The sequence below is a fragment of the Hyperolius riggenbachi genome, chromosome 2 (genome assembly GCF_040937935.1).
Source record: "Hyperolius riggenbachi isolate aHypRig1 chromosome 2, aHypRig1.pri, whole genome shotgun sequence".
Classification (NCBI taxonomy): Eukaryota; Metazoa; Chordata; class Amphibia; order Anura; family Hyperoliidae; genus Hyperolius; species Hyperolius riggenbachi.
In genome coordinates this window covers 46,816,747-46,844,240 of record NC_090647.1, presented here as the reverse complement: position 1 = coordinate 46,844,240, position 27,494 = coordinate 46,816,747, and the positions used below count along the sequence as shown (strand labels likewise).

At 47.2% G+C, this 27,494-nt stretch overlaps 1 protein-coding gene across 2 annotated transcripts in view; it reads right to left on the bottom strand.

Annotated features, from left to right (window-relative positions):
- The window catches only part of NARS2 (asparaginyl-tRNA synthetase 2, mitochondrial), an 85,080-nt gene extending 62,222 nt beyond the window's left edge, over positions 1–22,858 (bottom strand). The window contains exons 1-2 of one of the 2 annotated variants that reach the window (XM_068264800.1): positions 22,758–22,858; positions 15,089–15,294 (exon numbers count right to left, since the gene is read on the bottom strand). In XM_068264800.1, the coding sequence (XP_068120901.1) occupies positions 15,089–15,226 (138 nt within the window). In that variant the 5' untranslated portion in view covers positions 15,227–15,294; positions 22,758–22,858. Of the gene's footprint in view, positions 1–15,088; positions 15,295–20,990; positions 21,125–22,757 lie in introns of those variants that run through there. The other variant, XM_068264799.1, reaches the window with a different exon arrangement.
- Positions 22,859–27,494: the final 4,636 nt, after the last annotated feature.

Genomic DNA, 27,494 nt, shown 5'->3' with positions numbered 1-27,494 from the left:
GCAGATATGCCCAGAAAATACGCGCAATCATGTCGGCAGATATGCCCAGAAAATACGCGCAATCATGTCGGCAGATATGCCCAGAAAATACGTGCAATCATGTCGGCAGATATGCCCAGAAAATACGTGCAATCATGTCGGCAGATATGCCCAGAAAATACGTGCAATCATGTCGGCAGATTTGCCCAGAAAACACATGCAATCATGTAGCAAATTTGCCCAGAACATACATGCAATCATGTGGCAGACCTGCCCAGAACATACACGCAATCATGTGGCAGACCTGCCCAGAACATACACCTGCTAAAATAAATAATAAAAAAAACCATTTACTCACCTGCAGCAGCAGACCTCCTGTCCCAGCCTCCATCCAGCGCGCAGCTCCCATGGGTGGTTGGGTGGATAGGTAGCCTGGTGGGTAGGTAGGTAGGCAGCCCTTAGCCGGGTGGGTAAGTAGCCTGGTGGGTGGCTGGGTAGCCGGGTGGGTGGGTAGCCTGGTGGGTGGGTAGGTGGGTGGTTAGGTAGCTGGGTGGGTGGGTAGGTAGCCTGGTGGGTCTTTAGGTAGGTAGCCTGGTGGGTTGGTAGGTAGCCGGGTGGGTAGGTAGGTAGGTAGCCTGGTGGGTGGGTAGGTAGCCGGGTGGGTGTGTAGGTAGCCGGGTGGGTGGTTAGGTAGCCGGGTGGGTGGTTAGGTAGCCGGGTGAGTGGTTGGGTAGCCGGGTGGGTGGGTAGCCAGGTGGGTAGGTAGCCGGGTGGGTAGGTAGCCGGGTGGGTAGGTAGGTAGCCGGGTGGGTAGGTAGCCGGCAGGGTGGTTAGGTAGCTGGGTGGGTAGGTAGACGGGTGGGTGGTTAGGTAGCCGGGTGGGTAGGTAGCCGGGTGGGTGGTTAGGTAGCCGGGTGGGTGGGTAGATGTGTGGGTGGTTAGGTAGCCGGGTGGGTAGCCGGGTGGGTGGTTAGGTAGCCGGGTAGGTAGCTGGGTGGGTAGGTAGCCGGGTGGGTGGGTAGGTATCCGGGTGGGTGGGTAGGTAGCCGGCAGGGTGGTTAGGTAGCTGGGTGGGTAGGTAGCCGGGTGGGTAGACGGGTGGGTGGTTAGGTAGCCGGGTGGGTAGGTAGCCGGGTGAGTGCGTAGATGTGTGGGTGGTTAGGTAGCCGGGTGGGTGGGTAGCCGGGTGGGTAGGTAGTCGGGTGGGTGGTTAGGTAGCCGGGTAGGTAGCCGGGTGGGTAGGTAGCCGGGTGGGTGGTTAGGTAGCCGGGTGGGTAGGTAGCCGGGTGGGTGGGTAGGTAGCCGGCAGGGTGGTTAGGTAGCCGGGTAGGTAGCCGGGTGGGTGGGTGGGTAGGTAGCCGGCAGGGTGGTTAGGTAGCCGGGTAGGTAGGTAGCCGGGTGGGTGGTTAGGTAGCCGGGTAGGTAGCCGGGTGGGTGTGTGGGTATCCGGGTGGGTAGGTAGCCGGGTGGGTGGGTAGGTAGCCGGCAGGGTGGTTAGGTAGCCGGGTAGGTAGCCGGGTGGGTAGGTAGCCGGGTGGGTGGTTAGGTAGCCGGGTAGGTAGCCGGGTGGGTGTGTGGGTATCCGGGTGGGTAGGTAGCCGGGTGGGTAGGTAGTCGGCAGGGTGGTTAGGTAGCCGGGTAGGTAGCTGGGTGGGTGGTTAGGTAGCCGGGTGGGTGTGTGGGTATCCGGGTGGGTAGGTAGCCGGGTGAGTGTGCGGGTATCCGGGTGGGTAGTTAGCCGGGTGGATGGGTGTGTAGCTATCCGGGTGGGGGGCCCGACTCCTATCCTCCCTCACTCACCTCGGGGCCCCCCTCCCGGTATGCGCGGCGGCGGCGGGCGGGAGAGCAGAAAATCCAGGAAGTCTCCGCCGGGGCTGCAGCAGACACTAGAGGCTGCTGCCGCTTGGTCTCCCGTGTCTCCAACTTTGTACACTGCTCGCTACTAAACCAGGAAGTAGCGAGCAGTGTACAAAGTTGGAGACACGGGAGACCAAGCGGCAGCAGCCTCTAGTGTCTGCTGCAGCCCCGGCGGAGACTTCCTGTATTTTCTGCTCTCCCGCCGCATCGCATGAGGGGGAGGGGGGGGCCGATGTGAGGGGGGAGGACAGGAGTCGGGGCCCCCCAGGTTAAAATAAAAGGTAAAATTAAAAAAAAAAAAACCTGCAATACTTAATGGGCCCCTGAAGCAGCGGAACTTCAGGGGCCCTCGTGCGGCGGCACGGCCTGCACGGCCGTATGTCCGCCACTGGATAGGACAACCGCGGGGACTTATGATTTTAAGGCGGGGGACAATTTGCGGCTGGGCAGAATTTGCAACATTCGGACCATAAGACGCAGGCACTTTCCCCCCCCATGTTTGGGGAAGAAAAAGTGCGTCTTATGGTCCGAAAAATACGGTATAAAGTAACAGTGTTATACCCTCTTGACATAAATACTTCAGTCCCTAAGGTACCTATTTATGTATTTTTTTTATTGTAATTTTTTTTTTTTTATTACAAAAAAAAAAAAATTGGGGGAGTGTGGGAGGTAATGAGTTAATTTTTAGTGTAAACCTAATGTATTTGTATATGAAAGATGCTTTAGGGTGTAGTTTTACTATTTGGCCACAAGATCGCCACAGTAACTTTTTGTTTATGCGACCTGCAAGCGTAGGAAGTACGCTTGCAGGAAGTCTCTTATGAGGCTGGGAAACTTTTTTTTTTCACAATGATCGCTGCTTCTCATAGAAGCAGCCGATCATTGCGGGGGGCTTAGATCAACGAACGGGAACGTTTTTTCCCGTTCATTGATCTCCGGGCGAGCGGGCGGCGGCGTGCGCGAGAGCACGCGCACGAGCGAGCGGGAGCGCAAGCAGCGGCAGGAGCGTGGGAGGTGCGGATATCTCCGTCCCTGGGGGGTGAAAGGATGGAAATAGGGACGGAGATATCCGCACCTATGGGGGTAAAGTGGTTAAAACAGACGGCTGTTTGTTATGAAAGCAAAGCATGTGATCAATACATATAAGTACAACATGTGACCACAGGGGCATTCAGAAAATTCCTGTTAATTAATGATGTACCAAAGAACATGCCAATTTCTTAGACTAAGATAAGAACATACCTGATATATTTTGGTTTACCTCACTCCATTTAGGAGTATCAGATCTAGAAAGATGTCATAAAAACACCACTTGGATAATAAGATTGAATTAAAACTAGCTGATGGCCCAGCGTTGCCCGGGTATGTATTTAGCTGGTGTTGGCTCCACCCACTTTTTCTAACCCTAACACACAATTACTCAATGACCTAGTTTGTGAGCTTTGCGGTCTTTGGCATCAATAATTTGCGTTGGAATGAAACAAAATGGATTGGCTGTTTGTGGCTCCACCCCTTTTTCTGAATGTACCAGGTTTGAGGCTTGTGCCATTTTGCAGGCTCCACCCACTTTTCTGAATATTAACTCCAGTCACCCAGTGACCTACTGTGCAAAGTTTGAGAACCCTACCATTAAAAGTGTAAGAATGGCTGCAGTTTACATTTGTCTCCGCCCACTTTTTGGTTATGGGGATAAAAAGTATCCTATATGTTATTCCAGGTAATGTACTATGTTTTCAAGTCCGTTCAGCCATTTTTACGTGATTTCCCATTTATAATATTAGTGGGATGTTGTTGATGTAATTTTGATTAGAAAAGACGTTGATTGCTTACATTAACCACTTAAGGACCACAGTCTTTTCGCCCCTTAAAGGACCAGAGTCTTTTTCTCCATTCAGACCACTGCAGCTTTCACAGTTTATTGCTCGGTCATACAACTTACCACCTAAATGAATTTTACCTCCTTTTCTTGTCACTAATACAGCTTTCTTTTGGTGCTATTTGATTGCTGCTGCGAGTTTTAGTTTTTATTATATTCATCAAAAAAGACATGAATTTTGTCAAAAAATTGATTTATTTTTTTTTACTTTCTGTGCTGACATTTTTCAAATAAAGTAAAATTTCTGTATACATTTTTGTCCAAATTTATTGTGCTACATGTCTTTGATAAAAAAAAAAAAAAAAAAAATCTGCCACAGACTCACTATGCTCCTCTCCGAATACCTTGAAGTGTCTACTTTCCAAAATGGGGTCATTTGTGGGGTGTGTTTACTGTCCTGGCATTTTGGGGGATGCCTAATTGTAAGCACCCCTGTAAAGCCTAAAGGTGCTCATTGGACTTTGGGCCCCTTAGCGCAGTTAGGCTGCAAAAAAGTGCCACACATGTGGTATTGCCGTACTCAGGAGAAGTAGTATAATGTGTTTTGGGGTGTATTTTTACACATACCCATGCTGGGTGGGAGAAAGATCTCTGTGTGTAAAAAAAAAAAAAAAAAAAATCTAAAATTTGTCATTTACAATTGTCCATTTACAGAGATATTTCTCCCACTTAGCATGAGTATGTGTAAAAATAGAATAAAACACTTCAGCGCGGGCTCACTTATGTCCACCACCGAGAACACCATAAAAAAGTGTTTCACCAAAATAGAAGCATGCAAAAAACAATGCACATCTAAGCGTATCTGTAGCAATTTTAATGTAGCGCAATAAAAAACAGCACTATCGAAGTTTCATCATGAGCTCCTGATGAAACTTCGATAGTGAAACCGGTCGAGTGAGGCGGACGTGTGGCTGGACGGCGTCCTATGATCTATGTGCTGTCTTCTCTGTGGGTCCCTGTAACAAGGACCCTGATGTGAGTGACCCCTTTTAAAACTTTTTATGCTGTTTTTTATTGCGCTACATTAAAATTGCTACAGATACGCTTAGATGTGCATTGTTTTTTGCATGCTTCTATTTTGGTGAAACACTGCATATGAGGATTTGAGTTATTCTGTCCAAACTGGAGAGGAGGCCGGCTGTGAAGACACCTGCTGCTGACCTCATAAAGCTATATTACAGACCCTGTAGTTAAGGTCTGTAAGGATCTGGTAAGCGCATCCGTTTTTATGGTGTTCCCGGTGGTGGACATAAGTGAGCCCGCGCTGAAGTGTTTTATTCTATACTGACTCAAACGCTGTACTGAAGTGTTGGACTTTGGCTGCGACACATATACTGTTCCACAAATTTATGATTGTTTGGCTGCGCTGATAATTTGTTTTGATTTATGTGTAAAAATACACCGCAAAACACATTATACTCCTTGCCGGATATCCCGAGCTTAGCTCGGGGTAGCCTGCGCAGGAGGATTTCTCAGGCCCCGCTGAGCCGAGTTTCCCAATTTTTTTTATTGCACGCAGCTAGCACTTTGCTAGCTGCATGCATATTTCGATCGCCGCCGCTCGACGTTGATTCGCCGCTACCCGCTGCACCACCCCCCCCCCCCCCCAGACACCTTGCGCAACCTGGTCAATCAGTGCCAGGCAGCGCTGAGGGTTGGATCGGGATTCCCTCTGACGTCCCAATGTCCATGACGTCTCCGACGTCATCCCATCCCGTCACCATGGCGACGGGGGAAGCCGAGCAGGAAATCCGATTCTGAACGGGTTTTCCTGCTTGCAGAGAGCGCCGGCGGCGATCGGTATAGGTAGGGGGATGCCGCTTGTCAGCTGCTATCATGTAGCTAGCGCTAGGCTGGCTACATGAATGAAAAAAAAAAAGTGCTGCGCCGCCCCCTTGCCGACACAATTGGAACGGCAAGGGGGTTAAACTACTTCTCCTGAGTACAGCGATACCACATGTGTGGCACATTTTTGCACCCTAACTGCGCTAAGGGGCCCAAAGTCCAATGAGTACCTTTAGGATTTCACAGGTCATTTTGAGACATTTGGTTTCAAGACTACTCCTCACGGTTTAGGGCCTCTAAAATGCCAGGGCAGTATAGGAACCCCACAAATGACCCCATTTTAGAAAGAAGACACCCCAAGGTATTCCGTTAGGAGTATGGTGAGTTCATAGAAGATTTTTTTTTTTTGTCACAAGTTAGCGGAAATTGACACTTCGTGAAAAAAAAAAACAATAACAATCAATTTCTCCAATTCATCAGCCGGGATACCCTCTTGAGTGAGTGCCACGCCCCCTCACTGCGGAAACACAAGCAAAAAAGCATAAAAGAGCTCCCACCCCCCTCTAACCTCAGTTCATTTGTGTTTCCGCCCAGGAAACACCAGAAGAGCTTTGCTCCCAGTTTTTTATTTTTTCTATCCTCACCAGAGGGTGAGCGTAATGGCGGCAGGTTACCTGGAGGAACGCAACGTGGTCTCGGAGGTCCTGCTGCCTTAGCTGTCGGAGCCCACGGAGGTAGGGTAGGACAACGGACGCCTTCCTCCTGCGCAAGACGTGCGCCGCCCTATGTAGCGGTGGAGCGCACGCGTCATTTCTGGCGGAAGGGGGCGTTCCAGCGAGGCAGATCCCGGAAACGAAGGTGGGATTGCGCTCATAAGCCAGGCAGTGGCGTGCGGCGGTGGCGGCAATATGGAGAAGCAGGAGGCAAATCCGGCTGCTGCCGCTGCAGCGTCTGCAACAACATCGGCTTCCACTTCCACCGCTTCTACACCCGCTGAGGGGCATGGGCAAGCTGATGGTGGGGTGAGTGGGAGATGTTAATCTCCCTTAAGAGAAAAGGTCACCTGATTAAATGATGTTAATGGTGTTCTCTTTCTCTCTGTCTCTCTCACTTTCCCTCTCCTCCCTCCTTTTGTTTTTGCTGCAGGCTAGAGTGGAGTCTAGATCTGGAGGCTCTAGCACTAGTAGTAAATCTAGGTCTAGGAAGTGTTGTCAATGTGGCATTAAACTTTCCTCTTCCTATGCAAAATCCCTATGCCAGACTTGCATAGATGCTGTCATTTCTTCTGAGTCCTCCTCTATTCTTAAAAGTGTTTTAAAAACTGTTAAAAAGGATATGTCGATTGCTTTTGAAAGATTTAGAGAGTCCATGCAGCCCGCAAATGTTGAGGCTATTCCCGGTCCCTCCTCAACTCCAGAGATACCGAGGGAAAGTCCTGCTCAGGGGGTTGATCCGGAGATTCCTCCAGAACCATTTGGATCAGGGGTGGAGGCGGAGGAAGAAGAGGAGGAAGATTTAGAGGGGAGAGAGGAGTTTTCCGATATGGAGGAGGGGGAGAATATTAATTCAGAGTTGGAATCCGAGAAGGATTTAGGGAAGGCAGCCAGGTTTCTCTTTAACACGGAGGAGACTAACGAGTTGTTAAAGGCTGTTTATTCCACCGAGCAGATCCCGGAGATCCAAAGGGAATTATCAGCTCAGGATCAGGTTTATTCAGGTCTATCTCAGCAGAAGGGACGTGTCTTTCCTTTTCATCAATCTCTCAAGGATATTATTGCTTCCCAGTGGAAGGAACCTGAGAGAAAAGTTTTTATTCCTAAATCTGCTAAAAAGAAGTATCCGTTTGCTGACACTGACATGGACCAATTTACTAAATGTCCCAGATTGGATGCGGCTTTGTCCAAGCATTCTAACCTGTCCTTCGAGGACGCGGGGGTTTTAAGGGATGCAATGGATAAAAAGATTGATATTTTGCTCAAAAAGGCGTGGGAGTCTGCTTCCTTTGCATTTCTCCCGGGTGTTGCGGCCACTTGCATCTCACGAAACCTTTGTGTCTGGATGGATAACTTGCTTTCTCATGTCAAAGCAGGTTCTGATATAAATAAATACATTAAGTCCCTACCTGTTGTTTTGAGGTCGGTTGCCTTCCTGGCTGATGCGGCAGTTGAGATTGTTCGCATTTCTGCCCGCACGACTGCTTTAGTTAACTCAGCCAGGAGGGCACTCTGGCTGAAGACGTGGGAGGGGGATTTGATGTCCAAAAATAGATTGTGTGCAATTCCATTTTCAGGCAATTTGCTTTTTGGCAAGGATTTGGATGAAGTGCTTTCCAGATCTGCTGAAAAGGGGAAGCAGTTCCCGAGCAAACGTAGAGTTTTCAAAGGGAAACCTCAAGGCGTATTCAGAAAACCAGTACAAGAGCAGCCTAAACCTCAGAACCAGCAAAGGAAATGGTCCTTTCCGACGGGGAGAGGTCGGGGAGGTTTCGCCCTTGCAAAGCCCAACACTACAAAAGAAAACAAATGACTCTTTGCCAGTGGGGGGAAGGCTCCAATTTTTTCTATCCCAGTGGGATTCGATCAAACCAGATCCATTTATTTTAAAAATTATAAAAGAGGGATATCGACCTCAATTTTTTGTTCCGCCTCCCCCCAGGGTATTTATAAACAGTCTGCCGCGAGATCCTACCAAAGCCAAGGGGCTACGATTAGAGATAGAGAAGCTGGTGTTAAAGAGGGTAATTATTCCGGTTCCAAAGGGTCAGGAACTTCAGGGATATTATTCCCACATTTTTTTGGTAACCAAGGCGAACGGCGAGTTCAGGTTCATTCTGAATTTAAAAAGTCTGAACCCTTTTTTAGTTTACAAAAAGTTCAAAATGGAGAACATTTTTTCTGTAAGGTCCCTCCTTCAGGGGGAGGAATATTTTGTATCAATCGATTTAAGCGACGCTTATCTCCACATACCGATTGCGAGGTCCCACCAAAGATTTTTAAGATTTGCAATTCGGGTGGAGAACCAGACTTGGCATTACCAATTTCAGGCCCTGCCCTTCGGAATAGCCTCAGCACCTCGGATCTTTACCAAGGTGCTTGCAGAGGTTATGAAAATGTTGAGACAGCAGGGAATTTCCATTGTACCTTATTTAGACGATCTGCTAATTTTTGCCAAAACTCGAGAAGAGATCATTCTTTACAGAGATTTGGTAATTCAGAAACTGACACATTTGGGTTGGATGTTAAATTACCAGAAGTCGAATCTCAGTCCAACTCAGTCCATAGTATTTTTAGGTTATGTAATAGATTCCAGAAGTCAGAGGATTTTGTTGACTTCAGAAAAAGTAACAAGACTTCAGGAGGAGATAGGATATCTTCTTCCAGGCCAAGACAGTTCCTTAAGAGAACTCATGAGAGTTCTGGGTTTGATGACAGCCGCTATTCCGGCAGTGATGTGGGCACAGTTCCACAGCCGTCCGTTACAAAATTGATTCTAGAGACCTGGGACAGGTCAAGGGAATCGCTAGATGTGAGGTTTCAAATCCCAGAGCTAGTAAAGCAGAGTCTTCACTGGTGGTTGGAGTCCCCAAACCTGGTACGAGGGAGAATTTGGAGACAGGAGAATCCAATCAGAATTCATACGGACGCAAGCGCCTGGGGATGGGGAGCCATGGCCATAGGGCTTCATTCTCAGGGGAGGTGGTCCAGGGCGAATGCCAGAAAATCGTCCAATTTCAGAGAACTTCTGGCCGTGAGAGAGGCACTTCTTTCATTCAGAGACATGATTTTTCACAATCATGTTCTGGTTTCTTCAGACAACGCTACAACAATTGCGTATCTGAACAAACAAGGCGGTACCAGAGCCCTGGCACTGCTGAGACTAACGTCGGAGATTTTTTCCTGGGCAGAGGACAATCTTCTGTCGATACAGGCAATTCACATCAAGGGAATATTAAATTGCGAGGCGGACTTTTTGAGCCGCCACGAGATAGACCACTCAGAATGGGAATTAAACCAGGGGGTCTTCGAATGGATCACAGAGATAATGGGAGAACCGGACGTCGACCTTTTTGCGTCGCCGGACAATGCAAAGATTCCTCAGTTTTTTTCCGTTCACTACAGTCAGAAGTCTCTGGGATTGGATGCCCTATCGGTCTCTTGGACTTTCAACCTCGGGTACGCATTTCCCCCTCTAAAACTGATACCACAGGTCCTGGAGAAAGTTCGGAGGGAGGGAGTAACTCTAATCCTAGTGGCACCTGCCTGGCCCAAGAGAATTTGGTATTCTACAATTTTGAGACTAGCGGTAGCACCTGCTTTAAAACTTCCGGTCAGGCCGGATCTATTACGACAGGGACCTCTAGTCCATCCCAGACCGGAGATTTTCAATCTCTCAGCATGGATCCTGAAAGGGTAATTTTGAAAAACAAGGGGGTATCAGAAAAGGTAATTGATACCCTTCTAAAATGCAGAAAGCCGATTACACATGGTATCTATAGAAAGGTCTGGAAGGTGTTCTTGTCCTGGTGTTCCTCACGTCAAAGAGACAAGTCAAAAATTGGTTCTATTTTGGATTTTTTCCAAGATGGGGTGGATAAAGGTTTAGCGTTGAGCACACTAAAGGTGCAATGTTCAGCTTTATCAGTTTTACTAGATAAGTCTTTGGCACAGGAAAAGTTGATTAGAGATTTTTTCCGGGCTATCCAGAGATCAACACCCGTAAGACAAAAGGTGTTGCCCCCATGGGATCTGTCCCTAGTGCTTGGAGTACTAACCAAGCCCCCCTTCGAGCCTATTAATGAAATTGATTTAAAATACCTTACGCTTAAAGTGGCGTTTCTTGTTGCAATTACGTCGGCAAGGAGATTGGGTGATCTCCATGCACTCTCCATTAAGGACCCTTTTCTTTCGGTTTTTCCGGATAGAGTGGTGTTACGGTTAGATCCTATGCACTTACCCAAAGTTGCGTCGGATTTTCATAGGTCCCAAAATATTGTCCTTCCTTCCTTTTGTGACAACCCTTCCTGTGCTAAGGAGGCCGAATTTAATTGTCTAGATGTAAGAAGGGCAATTTTAGCCTATTTGGATAGGACGAGACAGTTCAGATGTTCTTCTCATTTATTTGTACTTTTTATGGGGAAAAGGAAGGGTCAGCAAGCCTCTAGACAGACAATTGCTAGGTGGATCTGTGATATGATTGCTTCAGCATACCAGATGTCTGACTCCACTCCTCCATCGAGTATCAGGGCACATTCTACCCGTTCGATTTCTTCATCATGGGCAGAGAGAGCGGGCGCTACGGTCCAGCAGATCTGCCAGGCGGCCACTTGGGCAAGTCCGTCTACTTTTGTTAAACATTATAGAGTGGACGTACTTTCCCAGCAAGATTTGTCGTTTGGCCGGAAAGTGCTCCAGGCTGTAGTCCCTCCCTAGGTGGGTATTTACTTGGGTATCACTCAAGAGGGTATCCTGGCTGATGAATTGGAGAAAGCACCAGTTAGTCTTACCGGTAACGGTGTTTCTGTTCAGCAGCCGGGATACCGTCTACTACCCAGCCCATATTTTTCCTCTGTTGCATTTCCTTTTGACTTTTCTTTATAAGATTGGTTTCACCAGGAGGTGCGTCGCCCCTCTTCTACCTGGTGTTGGTCTTTTACTTTATATGCACTGAGGTTAGAGGGGAGTGGGAGCTCTTTTATGCTTTTTTGCTTGTGTTTCCGCAGTGAGGGGGCATGGCCCTCACTCAAGAGGGTATCCCGGCTGCTGAACAGAAACACCGTTACCGGTAAGACTAACTGGTGCTTTCCGCTAACTTGTGACAAAAAATAAAATCTTCTATGAACTCGTCATACACCTAACGGAATACCTTGGGGTGTCTTCTTTCTAAAATGGGGTCACTTGTGGGGTTCCTATACTGCCCTGGCATTTTAGGGGCCCTAAACTGTGAGGAGTAGTCTTGAACCCAAATGTCTCAAAATGACCTGTGAATCCTAAAGGTACTCATTGGACTTTGGGCCCCTTAGCGCAGTTAGGCTGCAAAAAAGTGTCACACATGTGGCACTGCCGTATGGATATGTGTAAAAATACACCCCAAAACACATTATACTACTTCTCCTGAGTACGACGATACCACATCTATGACACTCTTTTGCAGCCTAGGTGCGCAACGTCCTATTCACAGGTCATTTTGAGGCATTTGTTTTCTAGACTACTCCTCACGGTTTAGGGCCCCTAAAATGCCAGGGCAATAAGTGTATTGAGTTCATAGAAGATTTTATTTTTTGTCACAAGTTAGTGGAAAATGATACTTTGTGAAGAAAAAAAAAAAACAATAAAAATCAATTTCCGCTAACTTTTGACAAAAAATAAAAACTTCTATGAACTCGTCATATACCTAACGGAAAACCTTGGGGTGTCTTTTTTTCTAAAATGGGGTCACTTGTGGGGTTCCTATACTGCCCTGGCATTTTAGGGGCGCAAAACTGTGAGTAGTCTGGAAACCAAATGTCTCAAAATGACTGTTCAGGGGTATAAACATCTGCAAATTTTGATGACAGGTGGTCTATGAGGGGGCGAATTTTGTGGAATTGGTCATAAGCAGGGTGGCCTCTTAGATGACAGGTTGTATTGGGCCTGATCTGATGGATAAGAGTGCTAGGGGGGGTGACAGGAGGTGATTGATGGGTGTCTCAGGGGGTGGTTAGAGGGGAAAATAGATGCAATCAATGCACTGGGGAGGTGATCGGAAGGGGGTCTGAGGGTTTGGCCGAGTGATCAGGAGCCCACACGGGGCAAATTAGGGCCTGATCTGATGGGTAGGTGTGCTAGGGGGTGACAGGTGGTGACAGGAGGTGATTGATGGGTGTCTCAAGGTGTGATTAGAGGGGGGAATAGATGCAAGCAATGCACTGGCGAGGTGATCAGGGCTGGGGTCTGAGGGCGTTCTGAGGGTGTGGGCGGGTGATTGGGTGCCTTAGGGGCAGATAGGGAGTCTAATCTGATGGGTAGCAGTGACAGGTGGTGACAGGGGGTGATTGATGGGTGATCAGTGGGTGATTAGGTGGCAGAACAGATGTAAACAATGCACTTTGGAGGTGATCTGAGGGTAGGTCTGCGGGCGATCTGATGGTGTGGGAGGGTGATCAGGGTGATCAGATGCCCGTAAGAGGCAGGTTAGGGTTAGGGTCTTATCTGATTGGAGGCAGTGACAGGTGATGTACGGGTGATTACAGATGTATACAGTACACAGGGGGGGGGCTGGGGAGGATCTGAGAGTGGGGGGGGGTGATCAGGAGCCCCCAGCGGGCAGTATAGGGACCAATCTAAAAAATAGTGTTGACAGATAGTGACAGGGAGTGATTGATGGGTGATTAGGGGGGCGATTCGGTGCAAACAGGTGTCTGGGGGGTGGGCAGGGGGGGGTCTGAGGTGTGCTGTGGGCGATCAGAGGGAAGGGGGGGGCAGATCAGTGTGCTTGGGTGCTTACCTGGGGGGCTGCAGCCTGCCCTGGTGGTCCCTCGATCACTGGTACCACCAGGGCAGGAGGCAGCTTGTATAATATGCTTTGTATACATTACAAAGCGTATTATACGCTTTGCATGCGGCGATCTGAAGGCTAGTAACCCGCCGGCGCTTCCGAATGGCTGTGCCATCGGCTGTGGGCGGTCGGCAAGTGGTTAATAAGCCAAGTAGCGTCATATATGTACGCAACTGCTCAGATTACCATATAGCTTAAAATATCACAAAATGTCCCAGTTAAAAATAAGTTTGAATAAAATTTCTCATTCAAATTCTGCAAACTGCCCCAGGTGTGGCACTGATCTCAGAACCTATTTCAACATGATTTGGGGGTGCCCTATGGTGTATAGATTCTGGTCAAAGATTAGTGATCTAATTAATAAAATTCTTCAAACACAATTGGTATTAGCCCCTAGGGTGCTCTTACTGGGTTTATTAGATGACACCCCACCAAGCAAGCATTCTCCATACATGATTAGAATACTGTTCTTTTATGCACGCAAAGAAATCTTACGCACTTGGAAATCAGATAGACCTCCCTCTTTCAACTTCTGGAAATCTGCTATTATGAAGGCCTTGACACTATCGTTTAACATATAAGAGTCGCAATTGCCCTCAAAGGTTTGATAAAATGTGGGCCCCTTGGTACAACAATGTGGAAGCCCTTCCTTTTGGTCCAGAAGAATAACTACCAATCCCTCTTCGCCTCCCACATACTTTTACACAAGAACCAATGCGATAACCCTTTGGCTACTTCAGCTGACAGAGTCAGGCATCAGAGGCTCTTCTCTCTTTCTCCCCCTCTTCTCCATTTCCTTTCTCTCCTTCCTCCTCTTCCTTCTCAAACGCATCTACTTCCTAAGCATTGATACGGCTCGGGTAGTTGTTCACTTTTCAAGTTTATACACACTGTTTTGTGCTGATCCTGCTTTATACGAATACTATCTATTATACTTCATATTCTCAACGATTATGCACTTTTCTATGATTGTTGTATTGTGCACGATTTTGTGATACTTTTCATGTGTGTATTCTTGACGCATAAGCTGTTCCAATGCTACTTACCTTAAGTGCCACTCAGTTTGAGTGACACTCTGTTGTAATTGTCCTTGTTATAAACTCAATAAAAATTGAATTGTTAAAAAAAAAAAAAAGTTTGAATTTTGTGTGTAACCATAAAATCCCCTAATAGACTCCATCTTAGAAACTTTCATTATAAAAAGGCCTACCAGGCTGCATATCTATTCTATTGAGCCTGAAACTCTACTGAGATCGACTGAGGCCTAGAGACTACCTACCTTCCAATGTGATTCTAGAACCCAAGAGAGGTAATATGCATTATTCCTGGTGAATTTATTGACAATACCTTATATACACGTTAAAGACTTGTCATCTCAAACTTCAGCAGTTTTAAGTTTCTAGATAACTTTTTAATGTCATTTTTTTGTACTACACATACACATCATTCATTATCTCATACGTTTATTTTCACTTCAGATTCCCTTTAAAGGGATACTGTAGGGGGGGGTCGGGGGAAAATGAGCTGAACTTACCCGGGGCTTCTAATGGTCCCCCGCAGACATCCTGTGTTGGCGCAGCCACTCCCCAATGCTCCGGCCCCGCCTCCGGTTTACTTCTGGAATTTCTGACTTTAAAGTCAGAAAACCACTGCGCCTGCGTTGCCGTGGCCTCACTCCCGCTGATGTCACCAGGAGTGTACTGCGCAGACACAGACCATACTGGGCCTGAGCTGTGCGCTCTTGATGACATCAGCCGGATCGAGGACACGGCAACACAGGCGCAGTGGTTTTCTGACTTTAAAGTCAGAAATTCCAGAAGTGAACCGGAGGCGGGGCCGGAGCATCGGTGAGTGTCTGCTCGGGCACAGGATGTCTGCGGGGGACCATTAGAAGCCCCGGGTAACTTCAACTCATTTTCCCCCGACCCCCCTACAGTATCCCTTTAAGAAACATCATTGTGCTTGTGTCACATGGCCTGTCTATTTCATCATAAGGGTCCTAATTCAATAAACTTTACATAATGCCCTGTAAATGCGAGACATGAATTTCTCACAAACCTGAATTCTGACTTGCTTTGTGCTTCCGTCATCACTGGAGAGAGCTTTGTTTACGCTGACCCTGGCGATCCTTCGGTGATAATGTCGCCAGGGGCAACGTGCCAGGAGCCTGGTGACAAGTTTGCCCGGTGCAAACATGCTTCAGGCAGGAGGAAAGAGGTGGCCAAACCAGGGAAGTGCATCAATACCAGCTACAGGCTGGACTCCTAGAATACAAAGTGTAGGATCAGTGCATAAACATATACTCTCAGGCCTTGTTCACATCTAAAATCGCAATCGCTGACGCCAGTGTTTTGCGATTTTGTGCGTGATGTTTTTCAGCGCCTCCCATCGCTTACCTGCGCGCTGCGATTTTTTTATAAAGCGATTTTTTTAAGCACTTTCGCAGAGCGATTTGTTTTTTCACTTCCTGACGCAAATGAAAAAAAAAATGCAGTGATTTTTCTGCAGTTTTTACCACAATTTTAATGAAAGTGAATGGGAGAAATTTTGTACAAAGCCCTCAGAAAACGCTAATCAATCACAAAGCGCTTAGAAAAGCGCTTATAGTGTGGATCTGGCCTTAGGGCCCTTTTCCACAAGCAATCTCTAGCGCTTGCGATTCAGCAAGTCCCTAATTTTTTTCTGCGATTGCGATCTTGCTATGCAGTGCATAGCATAGCAAAATCGCGGTAATAATCACTCCGCATTGCGATTGCGCTTAGGTGAAAATCAAACCGTGGTAGTGGAAAATACCTACCGCGATTCCTATGTTATTTAGCAAACCCTAGCGATTTACAAATAGCTAGCGATTTGCGATTCAGCATCACAAACGCTCCTAGTGGAAATGGGCCCTAAGAGTGTGCTGTCCCAGGGCAGGATTTTCCAAAAGGCCCTACAGGCACCTGATGGAAAGACAGCTCACTTCCCTCCCCAAGTGCTTCCCTATGCAGAGTCCTGATGAGAGTGTTAATGAGTTTTCTCACTTGGCTCTCTGCGTTCCACTGACAAGATCTCCCTTCAGCTGGCGGCATCTCTAGCTATGTAAAACTTAGGGGCACCTGTGGCTACCTAAAGTAAACCTGAGACAGGGTATATAAAAAATGTATACATACCTTGGGCTTCCTTCAGCTCCCTCCAGCCTGATTGCTCCCTCGCCGCCATCCTCCGCTGCCTGCAGCCTCCACAAATTGCCCCGGAAACCTGCGCAATCCAGTCGCGCGCACCCTTGTCACACTCCCGTTGCCGGGACAGTGCTGCGCAGCAGTACTGCGCAGGCGCAAAACGCTCCCCGGCACGGGGTTCGACGGGGGAGCGCACAGAGCCGGACTGTGCCTGCACTGACTGGATGACTTACCGGGGCAAGTTGCGGAGGCTGCAGGCAGCGGAGGATGGCAATGAGGGAGCGATCAGGCCGAAGGGGGCTGGAGGAAGCCCCAGGTAAGCAGGGCTGTGGAGTCGGTCCAAAAATCCACCGACTCCGACTCCTCAGTTTAGGATTCCACCGACTCCGAATCCGACTCCGACTCCTCTAATTTGCATATTACAATTTTGTTGATTAAAAGTATGTAACATGAAATTCGTCTCTTAACTGCCAACGCTTAGGAATTTTACAAGACAACTGAAGTGAGAAGGATATGTAGACTACTATATTTATTCCCTTTAGACTAAAACTAGTCCTTGGTAAGAGTACTTGTAAAAGGTACAAACCGGAACAAAGAACATCTATCAGGCCCTAGGCAATGTAAGTGTGGGTACATGTAAGAGTGATGTGCAGGTACTCTGCAGGGGAATGAGGAGATTGTAAACAGACAACACCTCTGTGTTCAATGTGCACAGCATTCTCAGTGGATTCCCTGCAGCTCTGTGGGGAGTGCATATGTAAAGTATAGTACTACTGTGTAACAAAGTAAACCTGAGACAGATGAAATTAAAGTTTTATACATACCTGGGGCTTCCTCCAGCCGCCTTCAGGATAATCAGTCCCTCGTTGTCCTCCTCCACCACCTGGATCTTCTGCTATGAGTCCAGGTACTTGAGTCAGTCGGGTGTAGTGCGCATGCACACACTCCGCCGCCAGGAGCATACTACATCTGTGCAGCACTATTGCGCAGGTGCAGAATGTTCCTGGCTGTGAGAGCGGCATGCGGCCGGACAGCGCTGACTGGCTGAATTACCAGGACTCATAGCAGAAGATCCGGGTGGTGGAGGACAGCGAGGGACTGATTAGCCTGAAGGGGGCTGGAGGAAGCCCCAGGTATGTATAAAACTTTACTTTTCATCCGTCTCAGTTACCCTTTAATTTGTAGTCACCAAACCAAATTTTAACAACATATCAAATTATTTGATTTCATCAGCAAAGGGAGTGCATACATTTGCATAAATCAGCATCAATGCAGAATTATTTCCATCTCATTGACCATCTCTATTAGTGACACAGCTACACATCAGGCTTTATTCTTACAGCATAGATGTTATTTAGTATATATGAGATTCCTGTGTACACATCATATATACAGTCACAATCAGATATCTCCGACTCCAGGCACCCAAAATTGCCCGACTCCACGACTCCGACTCCACAGCCCTGCAGGTAAGTATACATTTTTTTTTATATCCTCTCATCTTAGGTACACTTTAATGTTGGGGGTAATTCTGGCTACCTAATACTAAGGGGAACATGTGGCTACCTATGCTGGGCAAAGGAAGTAGGGGAGAGGTAACAGTTGGACCAGCCAGTACACTGGGTTCGTGGAGGGCGAAGTCTAGAGTGCCTATAGGCTCCTGTGATGTAAATCCAGGCCTGGCCTGTCCACCCAATCACATCAGCAGAATTTCCTTAGGAAGTTTCCTGCTGGGTTCTCTAAACTAGACTAGCGTCCAATACTCTCATCAGCCAATCATGTGGCAGCAGCACAGTTCATAAGGTCATGCAGATACGAATCAGGTGCTGCAGGTAATGCCCACATCAAACACCAGGAAAGAGAAATCATGTTATGAGTGTGACTGGGATTCGATGGTTGGAGCCAGGCGAGCTGATCTAATGCCCCATCTACACCATACGATTCTTTGTCAGATTCGTTTCAGTTCGATTCATCGATTCGATTCGATTCAATCCGACATGTCGATTCATGATTTGATTCAATTTCTAATTCAAAACAATGGCAAATTGTATCAAATTGAATGGAATCATGAATTGGACATGTCGGATTGCATCGAATCAATGAATCGAATCGGACAAAGAATCGTATGGTGTAGATGGGGCTTAAGTATTTGGCTAGGTTCACAGTGGCCATATGCATTCCGTGCAATGCTGGGTACACACGTTACGATTTCCCGCTCGATCAGCGGGATCAATCTATTATTTCTGACAAGTTCGATTGTGTTTCGATCAATACAGCCGTTGATTTTGCATGTTAAGTATGCAAAATCAACGGCTGTATTGTTCAAAGCGCGATCGAACATGTCAGAAATGATCAAACAATCCCGCTCATCGAGCGGGAAATCGCAACGTGTGTACCCAGCATGACAGCAGGCAACAGATCAGGAAAGCAGCGCTGCAGGTTGCATCACATACAGTTGCTGTAAAATATGATTCGCTGTCACCGGTAGCGTGAACGTTTTGTGGTAACGCGCTGCATGCAGTTACGATGCCGCACGTTGTTACAGCACAACACATTTGCCACACTGTGAACTTCACATAGGTGGTGCATTGCAGTGCGGCAAATGTATAGAGTCCATTATGTCACACCGCACAAAACATTATGGCGCACAACACACAACTGTGAACGTTGCTTTTCTGCAACTGCTGCACTCCTAAAATTCTCAATCGCAACAATGTCTACAGTTTACAAAGAATGGTGTGAAGAAAACAACTTATCTCCATCAGGTTTGCAGACGGAAACACTGATAAAGGAAGTCGGGGAATAACAGCCAGACAGGTTTAAGCTGACAGAAAGACAATAGCAGTGATGGCTAACCTTGACACTCCTGTTGTGGTGGAACTACAAGTCCCATGAGGCATTGCAATACTTTGACAGCGCTAAGCATAACTCGGGGAGGCAGAGGCATGATGGGATTTGTAGTTTTCTCACAGATGGAGTGCCAAGGTTAGCCATCACTGGACTAGAGTAACGCCTATTTACCACTGTGGTGAGCACACAAGCGATGTCAGGATGCACCCCTGTAAGCGGCGACCAGGAAGGTGAGGCTTCCATGGGCACAGGCTCAGCAAAACTGGACAGCTGAAGGCTCCATAACCATAACCTTCATACAGAAGCTATATTATATCTGGGTGAGATGACCCCAAACAGCCAACTCAGCTGAGAATCCAGTCTATATACAGATGTCTCCAAGGCACTAGTCTAGTTTAGGGGACCCAGTAGGAAACCTCATAGGGAACAGTTCTCCAATCACAGCACCCTCTACAGCACAAAGCGTTGTGATTGGCCGAAGTGCACACTGATCTTTAAATGCCACGAACCCCCGAGTACATTGTTCCCCTTCTTACCCTGCCTGCTGGAAGGCACTCCATCATGCACTGCGCCATCCCCCTTCCTCCCCTACCCGTAACAACAACAGGTAGCACTCTGCTATACTTAGCTGCACATATTCAGGGCTCATTCACACTAGGGGTGTTTTCGGCCTTTTTTCAAGCACAGGCGATTTTTTAAAATCACCCACAAAACGCTTGTGCAATGAATCTCTATAAAAAGGTTCATATCAGTGCAGTTCGTGTGCTGTGCGTGCAGCAAAGCGGTGCCTGGACCATTTTGGGGGCGATTTTGCCTCAATGGAAGGTATAGGAAAAACGCAAACGTCCACAAAAGCGATTTGTGCTGCGATCGCAATTGCATTTTTAAGAATAAATACATTGTATTTATTATTTTCCGGGTCAATGAGTTCACTTCCGGAGTGAATTACAAAATGCTCTGAAAAAGCATGTAGAAAAGCGCTTTTACCAGAAACGCAGCGCGCAGTGGAGCGCTGGGAGGGGGAGCGCACAAAAACACAAAACGCTTTAGGTGTGCATGAGGCCTCAGAGCTTATTCCCTACAATGCTGCCAACAGGATCGCACTAAATCCTGACAGGCGACACTAATGGTACCTACACTGCATAATATGTTACCGTTATATAAATCCAATCCTATATAATAATGAGCCTGTGTCGCTGCGTCCAGCTGTTATGCAGCGTCCCTGTTATTTTGTTACTACGCACATACGCAGTAACGGACAGCTGGACGGACCAGGGAGCGAGGTGAGTGGGCGGGCAGTTGCGGGCGCACATGTGCAGTGACTGGCGGTGGTGGTAAAAAAAAAAAGACCTAGAGCCCGTTTTCAAACAGGCTTGGGTCTACTAGTAAATAATAATACACAATCTGTTCATAGTATTCAGAATATGCATACTATATGGAGATGGTAAAACTGGATGTGTGTACCGAGCATTAATCCTGATGATTAAGCCCCTTGCTTATCTCAGCTCTTCCTGTTCAGTAAGCCAGCACCTATTCAGTATGGAGACTTTGGGCAAGATTCCTTAACACAGCTATTGGCTATAGAGCGCGTCCTAGTGACTGCAGCTCTGGCGCTTTGAGTCCACCAGGAGAAAAGCACAATTTAAATGTCATTTGTCTTGTCTAATTTTGGTTATTTAATTGCAGAAGAAGAAAAAAGAAAAACAGCCTTTAGTAAAAATTGCTCTGCAGCCAGATAAAGTCAAGGCAAGCTAGGAAAGGGGAAAAAATAGCTTGCTGTTCTGGTGGAGGAAACAGACGTTACTGTGAGCTGCACAGGATTTCCAAGGACAAAGCCAAACTTTGCAGACCTGTCCAGGAACCGTGCCCCTCCCTGCTGCACATTATGCAGTCTCATCATTCATCTCATTCATACATGATACACACACACCCCATGTCCCCCCATATACCTGTCCCGGGTCATCTCCTGCACATGTCCCCGGCTCTGCTTCTGTCGGGGAACAGGAACGTACCACAAACCACTAAGAGCAACGGGGAAGCCATCTTTAAGAAGCCAGCCTTTCCATAGCATGCAATGTGCTGGCTACAACAACATGGCGTCCACAAAGGAGACATTTCAGAAGTCCGTTCTCCTAGAAGGGCGGAAGTGCTGAGAGCAGATGGAAGCGAGGCATTGTGGGGAATGTAGGCAATTGCAGGAGACTTCTGCTGCGTAATGTGGTTGCTGGTAAAGACCTTTTATCCTGTATTTATTTCCAAACAAAATCATACAGGCTTGTTAGATGGCCATCTCTTATTTCAGACGTGTTGTAGAGACTGTTATACATTAGTGGGCGATCATGGTGTAGTACTTACAGTACTTTGGAATACAAACCTAGATAGGTTAAACTTGATGCTCCAGCCCAGTGGAAGATTCAGCTATGGAGTACACTGACTAGCATAGCTCCCAACTGTCCCTCTTTGGGAGCCCTGTCCTTCTGTCCTCATTTTTTCCCCTCTTTCAGGACTTTGTCCCTCTTTCTATATATATATATATATATATATATATATATATATATATATATATATATATATATATATTTCTCTACTAAAAACGTGTTTGATTCATGCTAAACTTTATTCCCATCCTTTAAATTGATATAATTTCTAATTTTCAAATGTTACCATGAAGGAAAATGAACCAGGACAGAAAAACAACATATTTATAAAACATATTTTTCTGATGAAATCTTTATGGTATGCGTGACTGGGGGTGTGAGCGTCGTGGCTTAAGTGTCCCTCTTTCTCATCTCAAAAGTTGGGAGGTATGCACTAGGGCTTATTACCAATGGGTGCCGGCGTCTGTTTCCAAATGACTTTTGATGCAACTAGAAAGCGTCCTGCGTGCTGCAACTTTTTTCTGTTTTTTTTTTCTTCTTGTGTTGCCAGCATCCAATGCAAATCGGAACTGTGATTTGCAGTGTTAAAGAAGCCTGAATGCGGTTTTCCCATGCAGAATATCAAGGCGTCACCATTGTGATCAGTGCTGGATTACCCACAAGGCAACCAAACCAATTGCCTTGGGCACTAAGGGAAACATCCCATGAAAGGAAGGCCCTCTGAATAGCAGAGTGAGTTGTGAGTCAAGCAGAGAGGCGTCTCACCTCTTCAGGATCTAGTGCTGCATCTCCTCACTTCAGCGGCTTAGCGTGCTGTTTCCATGGCTCCAGTGGTGTCTCATCACATGACCCGCTGGCATGTACTAGCCCCTTACATGTTGAGAGGTGCTGGTGGAACCGGCTAATAATACTTTTATGTGTATGCTTAGGACTACTTTATATTTTATCTTATAGTTGCTCCAAACTGTTTTGTTCTCACCTACAGACACTTTATTGACCTGTGAAAGTCGGGTACACACATGAAACGGGTCGTCCTTTTAGTGTACAATTAACTATATATATATATATATATATATATATATATATATATATATATATATATATATATATATATATATATATATTTTCTCTATATGGTTGTCCTTAATTAATTGGGATAAGCCATATTATATTTTTATCAATTTATAGTTTTTTCTTATTTGTATATTTTTGGGGCGCCACCTCCCTTTAGCTATATTATCCTCCCCTCCCAGGGGATCCCTTTTGGATAGCCCCTCATACATATCCGGGTTTTTTATTTACATGAACTTTAATTTCACTAATATAACTGCTGCCTACGTAGTTTTCATTGGTGTAATCCATTGCTGGCAGGAATCGCCATTACAGCTGGTATAATAATGGCTCTGTATGTGTTTACATTGTTGCCTGGCAATGATACTCCTGGTCTGTGCAGAGAGTCAGTCTGTGCAGAGAGTCATCTGTTATCAGCTGCTGGGAGAATCAGCCAGAATCAGCCCCATCTACACCATACGATTCTTTGTCCCATTCGATTCAATTCGATTCGATACATTGATTCGATTATATCTGACATGTCCGATTCATGATTCGATTCAATTTGAATCGAATTGAATCGAATCATAAATTGGACAAGTCAGATTGAATCAAATCAATGAATCGAATCAAATTGAATCAAATCGGACAAAGATTCGTATGGTGTATATGGGGCTGATTCTGGCTGATTCTCCCAGCAGCTGATAACAGATGACTCTCTGCACAGACTGACTCTCTGCACAGACCAGGAGTCTGGTTGCCAGGCAACAATGTAAACACATACAGAGTGGTTATTATAACAGCTGTAGCAGCGATTCCTGCCAGTAATGGATTACACCAATGAAAACTAGGTAGGCAGCAGTTATATTAGTGATATTAAAGTAAAAAAAAAAACAAAAAAAAAAAAACACCCCTAACAAATGGATCAGCCTCACAGTCTGTCATCCGTCACTGTTACACTACATGTTGTATTGATGTAACCACTCATTTAAAAACAAAAACTTTTTACTCTATTTTAGAAGGATGTTTAACCACTTGCCGACCGCGCACTCATACCGTGCGTCGGCAAAGTGGCAGCTGCAGGACCAGCGACGCAGTTCTGCGTCGCCAGCTGCAGGCTAATTAATCAGGAAGCAGCTGCTCGCGCGAGCGGCTGCTTCCTGTCAATTCACGGCGGGGGGCTCCGTGAATAGCCTGCGGGCCGCCGATCGCGGCTCGCAGGCTAAATGTAAACACAAGCGGAAGTAATCCGCTTTGTTTACGTTGTACGGCGCTGCTGCGCAGCAGCGCCGTAAGGCAGATCGGCGATCCCCGGCCAATCAGCGGCCGGGGATCGCCTCCATGTGACAGGGGACGTCCTGTCACTGGCTGCACAGGACGGACAGCGTCCTGTGCAGCCCAGATCACCAGGGGCGACAGGGAGGAGAGGGAGGGGGGGAATCTCGCCGCGGAGGGGGGCTTTGAGGTTCCCCCCCCCCCCCCCCCCCGCAACACCCATCAGGCAGGAGCGATCAGACCCCCCCAGCACATCATCCCCCTAGTGGGGAAAAAAGGGAGGCGATCTGGTCGCTCTGTCTGCACCCTGATCTGTGCTGGGGGCTGTAGAGCCCACCCAGCACAGATCAGGTAAAACAACGCTGGTCCTTAAGGGGGGGGTAAAGAGTGGGTCCTCAAGTGGTTAATAGTTTATGTATAAACCACTTTTTTTTTTTTTCCTCATTCGCGAAAGAGGTCCTTTAAGGAGACACTTTAACAAAAAAAAAGTGCCACTGGAGAGTAATTAAATCGGGAGGGGGAAAGCCTCTGGATCGTAATGAAGCTTCCCCCATCCTCCTAATGGCTCATACACACTGGGCACAACTGTCGCCACAAACATGTGGCACGCGCATGTTGCGGCGTCAGGTCCCCCGTGTGTATGAGGCGCGTACCCCGAACTGTTGCTAGTGAGAGCTGTCACCAGGCAATTGACTTGGCCAATCGCCGGCAACAGCTGTCGCAGCAACTGTCGCTAGTCCACCATGCGTACTGCGTGTGTATGTGCGGACTAACGACAGCTACCCACAGCCAGAAGGGAGCTTCCGGCGGGGGGAGGAAACTTTCGGCAACAGCTTTCACCGCATCTCTGTCCCTCTGTGCAAGTTGTGTACAGCTGCCGCACAGAGGGACCTGACGACGAACTGTTGCTGCTGCTTTTTTTTTTTTCTCTTGTCTACAGCATTTGTGCCTCGTGTGTATGAGGCTTAACCTCCTTAGCGGTAACCCCGTGTGTGACACGGGGTAAGCCGCCGGAGGGTGCCGCTCAGGCCCTGCTGGGCCGATTTTCATAATTTTTTTTTTTGCTGGACGCAGCTAGCACTTTGCTAGCTGTGCCAGCACCCCGATCGCCGCCGCCGCGCGCCCGATCGCCGCTATCCGGTGCGGCGCGCGGCCCCCCCCCCCCCCAGACCCCTGCGCTGCCTGGCCAATCAGTGCCAGGCAGCGACAAGGGGTGGATCGGGTCTCCCAATGACGTCCCGACGTCGCTGACGTCGGTGACGTCATCCCGCCCCGTCGCCATGGCGACGGGGGAAGCCCTCCAGGAAATCCCGTTCTTTGAACGGGATTTCCTGATCGCCTATCGCCGGAGGCGATCGGCGGGGCTGGGGGGATGCCGCTGAGCCCTGGGCTCGCTACATGATTTAAAAAAAATTAAAAATAAAAAAAAAACTGCTGCGCTGCCCCCTGGCGGTATTTTTCATACCGCCAAGGGGGTTAAGCCTTAGGCCAGCTTCACACTGCAGATTGGCTGTGTCGTGTGGTAACAAAAAGAGGGATTATATCCACGCATAAGCTATACACTTCCACACGCTGCCCGGAAGTAAAAGTCCTCAGACTCCATAGATGTGTGAAAAAGTTAACTTCAGCACTGCATGGCAATTCACATGTTACTCCATCACCAACACCCTTTACAGTGCATGCTTACCGATATCAAGAGAGACCCAAATTATAAGGTCTAGGCATATATCAGATCACTACATCGATCACAGATTCCGACGATCCTCATCAGCCTCCAGGAGTGCCAGCTGTCCTCTTTCAACCAGTACTGATGCTCCCAGCATATAAATAATATTGCCAAAAGAAACACATATCTAGGCGTTCTCCGTTTAAAAAATAAAACACCTTTTATTTGTGCATAAAAAAACAGTATCCAATACTCACTTCAGGGCCCTTACAACAGGGACCCTCAGCAGAACAAAGCGTAGTACATATATCAATGGGGTACCGCTCTTCCATCCGCCATCCGTTCACCCTCGCCCGACCAGATTTCGCTACTGCGTCATCAGGGACTTCTAAACAGAATGGCATTGGAACCGGCACTTAACCACTTCAGGACCACAGTGCTAAACCACCCTAAAGACCAGGCTATTTTTTTCAAAATAGGCCACTGCAGCTTTAAAGCCAAGCCCCAGGGCCGCACAAAAGCACACTAGTGATTCCCCCCCCCCTTTTCTCCCCACCAACAGAGCTTTCTGTTGGTGGGGTCTAATCACCCCCCAGTTGTTTATTTATTTTCTTTACATGTATATATTGTATTATATTTTCAATAAATTAACATATTTTATTTTTCCCCTCTGCCTCCCTCCCACCCCCCGCCAGCCAACCATAGTGATCGGCTGTCATAGGCTTCAGCCTATGAGAGCTGATCGCTCTCTTGTGCCCCAGGGGGACAGCCGTGTCACACAGCTGTCCCCAGTACAGCGCTGCTGCAGATTGCAGCTCTGTACACAGTAAAAAGACGGCGGTGTCGCCATCTAACAGTCTCTAAGCGGCAATTGCCGCTGGGAGACAGCCAAGCGGAGATGCACTCACATCCGTGCGCGCAATCTCCTGCAATAGCCGGTTTCAGGACGTTAGGCGATCCTGGGGCTCCCGCAGCGATCACGCCCATTGGCATGACGCGGTCTTGAGGTAGTTAAATAAAGTCCTCCTCTAAAATGCTGCCGCTATTAGTGAACTCGCAAGGATGCAACGTCATTTCTGCCGCGTCATATCCGGACTTCCGCCGTATGGAACGCATGGAAGGTAATATATTCCAACCGCACTTAGCCTTTTTACAGAACAAAGCGTGGAGCGCAAGGGAGATTTATATATATTTATGCTCCTCCTTAAGCGAACTATCAATTCAATATATTAAAAAAGGGGAATGGGCAGATGTGAAACGCCACCCCATTGATTTACAATATACAAATAAAACTCATAAAAATAATAAATTTAGACGTTACTACCTATCAATATAACACTGATATGCCATCTAGTGGCTAAACAGTATATTGTTCCTTTCCTCATTAAATCATCATAAATGCATTAATACTGTAATCAAAAATTGTATATGATTGTATAAGACCATAATTATAACCCTCAATTATAAAAACATACAACATTTATTCACTCCTATTATCACTCATCTGTAATAAAACAGTTTAAATCAAGCTCTATATTCAATCCATTGCGTTCCATACAATTCAAAGTAAAAATCCATTTTGTCTCTGCCTTAGATATATCTCTACTCTATGTGTACCCCTCCAATTACCTACATTTCTCTCTATCCCACAACATTTTAAACCCGACGGATCCTGCTGATGTGTGGTTTTAAAAAGCTCTGATACAGAGTGTTCCCTAAAACCATTTTTTATATTGGTAATATGGCCACACCACACCGCCACCGGGGATTAATGCGTTAGTTAGCGGTAATCCCCTTCCTCAGGCAAATGATGACATGCATGAAAAGCTTGTTTCTAAAATACTCTTCCGCGCATGCGTGATGCTGAAAACTGCAACAGGGTTTTGAACCACTTAAGCCCAACTGGACGAACATTTTCATCCAGTTGGGCTGCGTGCCCTCCCGCGGGCCACGCGCTCCTGCCGACGGCCATTAGCCCAGCGATCAATGAATGGGATTAGAGATCCCATTCAGTGACCGAAGCCCCCCGCAGAAAAGCCGACAGCGTCTCATCAGAGGCTGCGGTTTTTCTGTGTAACAAAAGG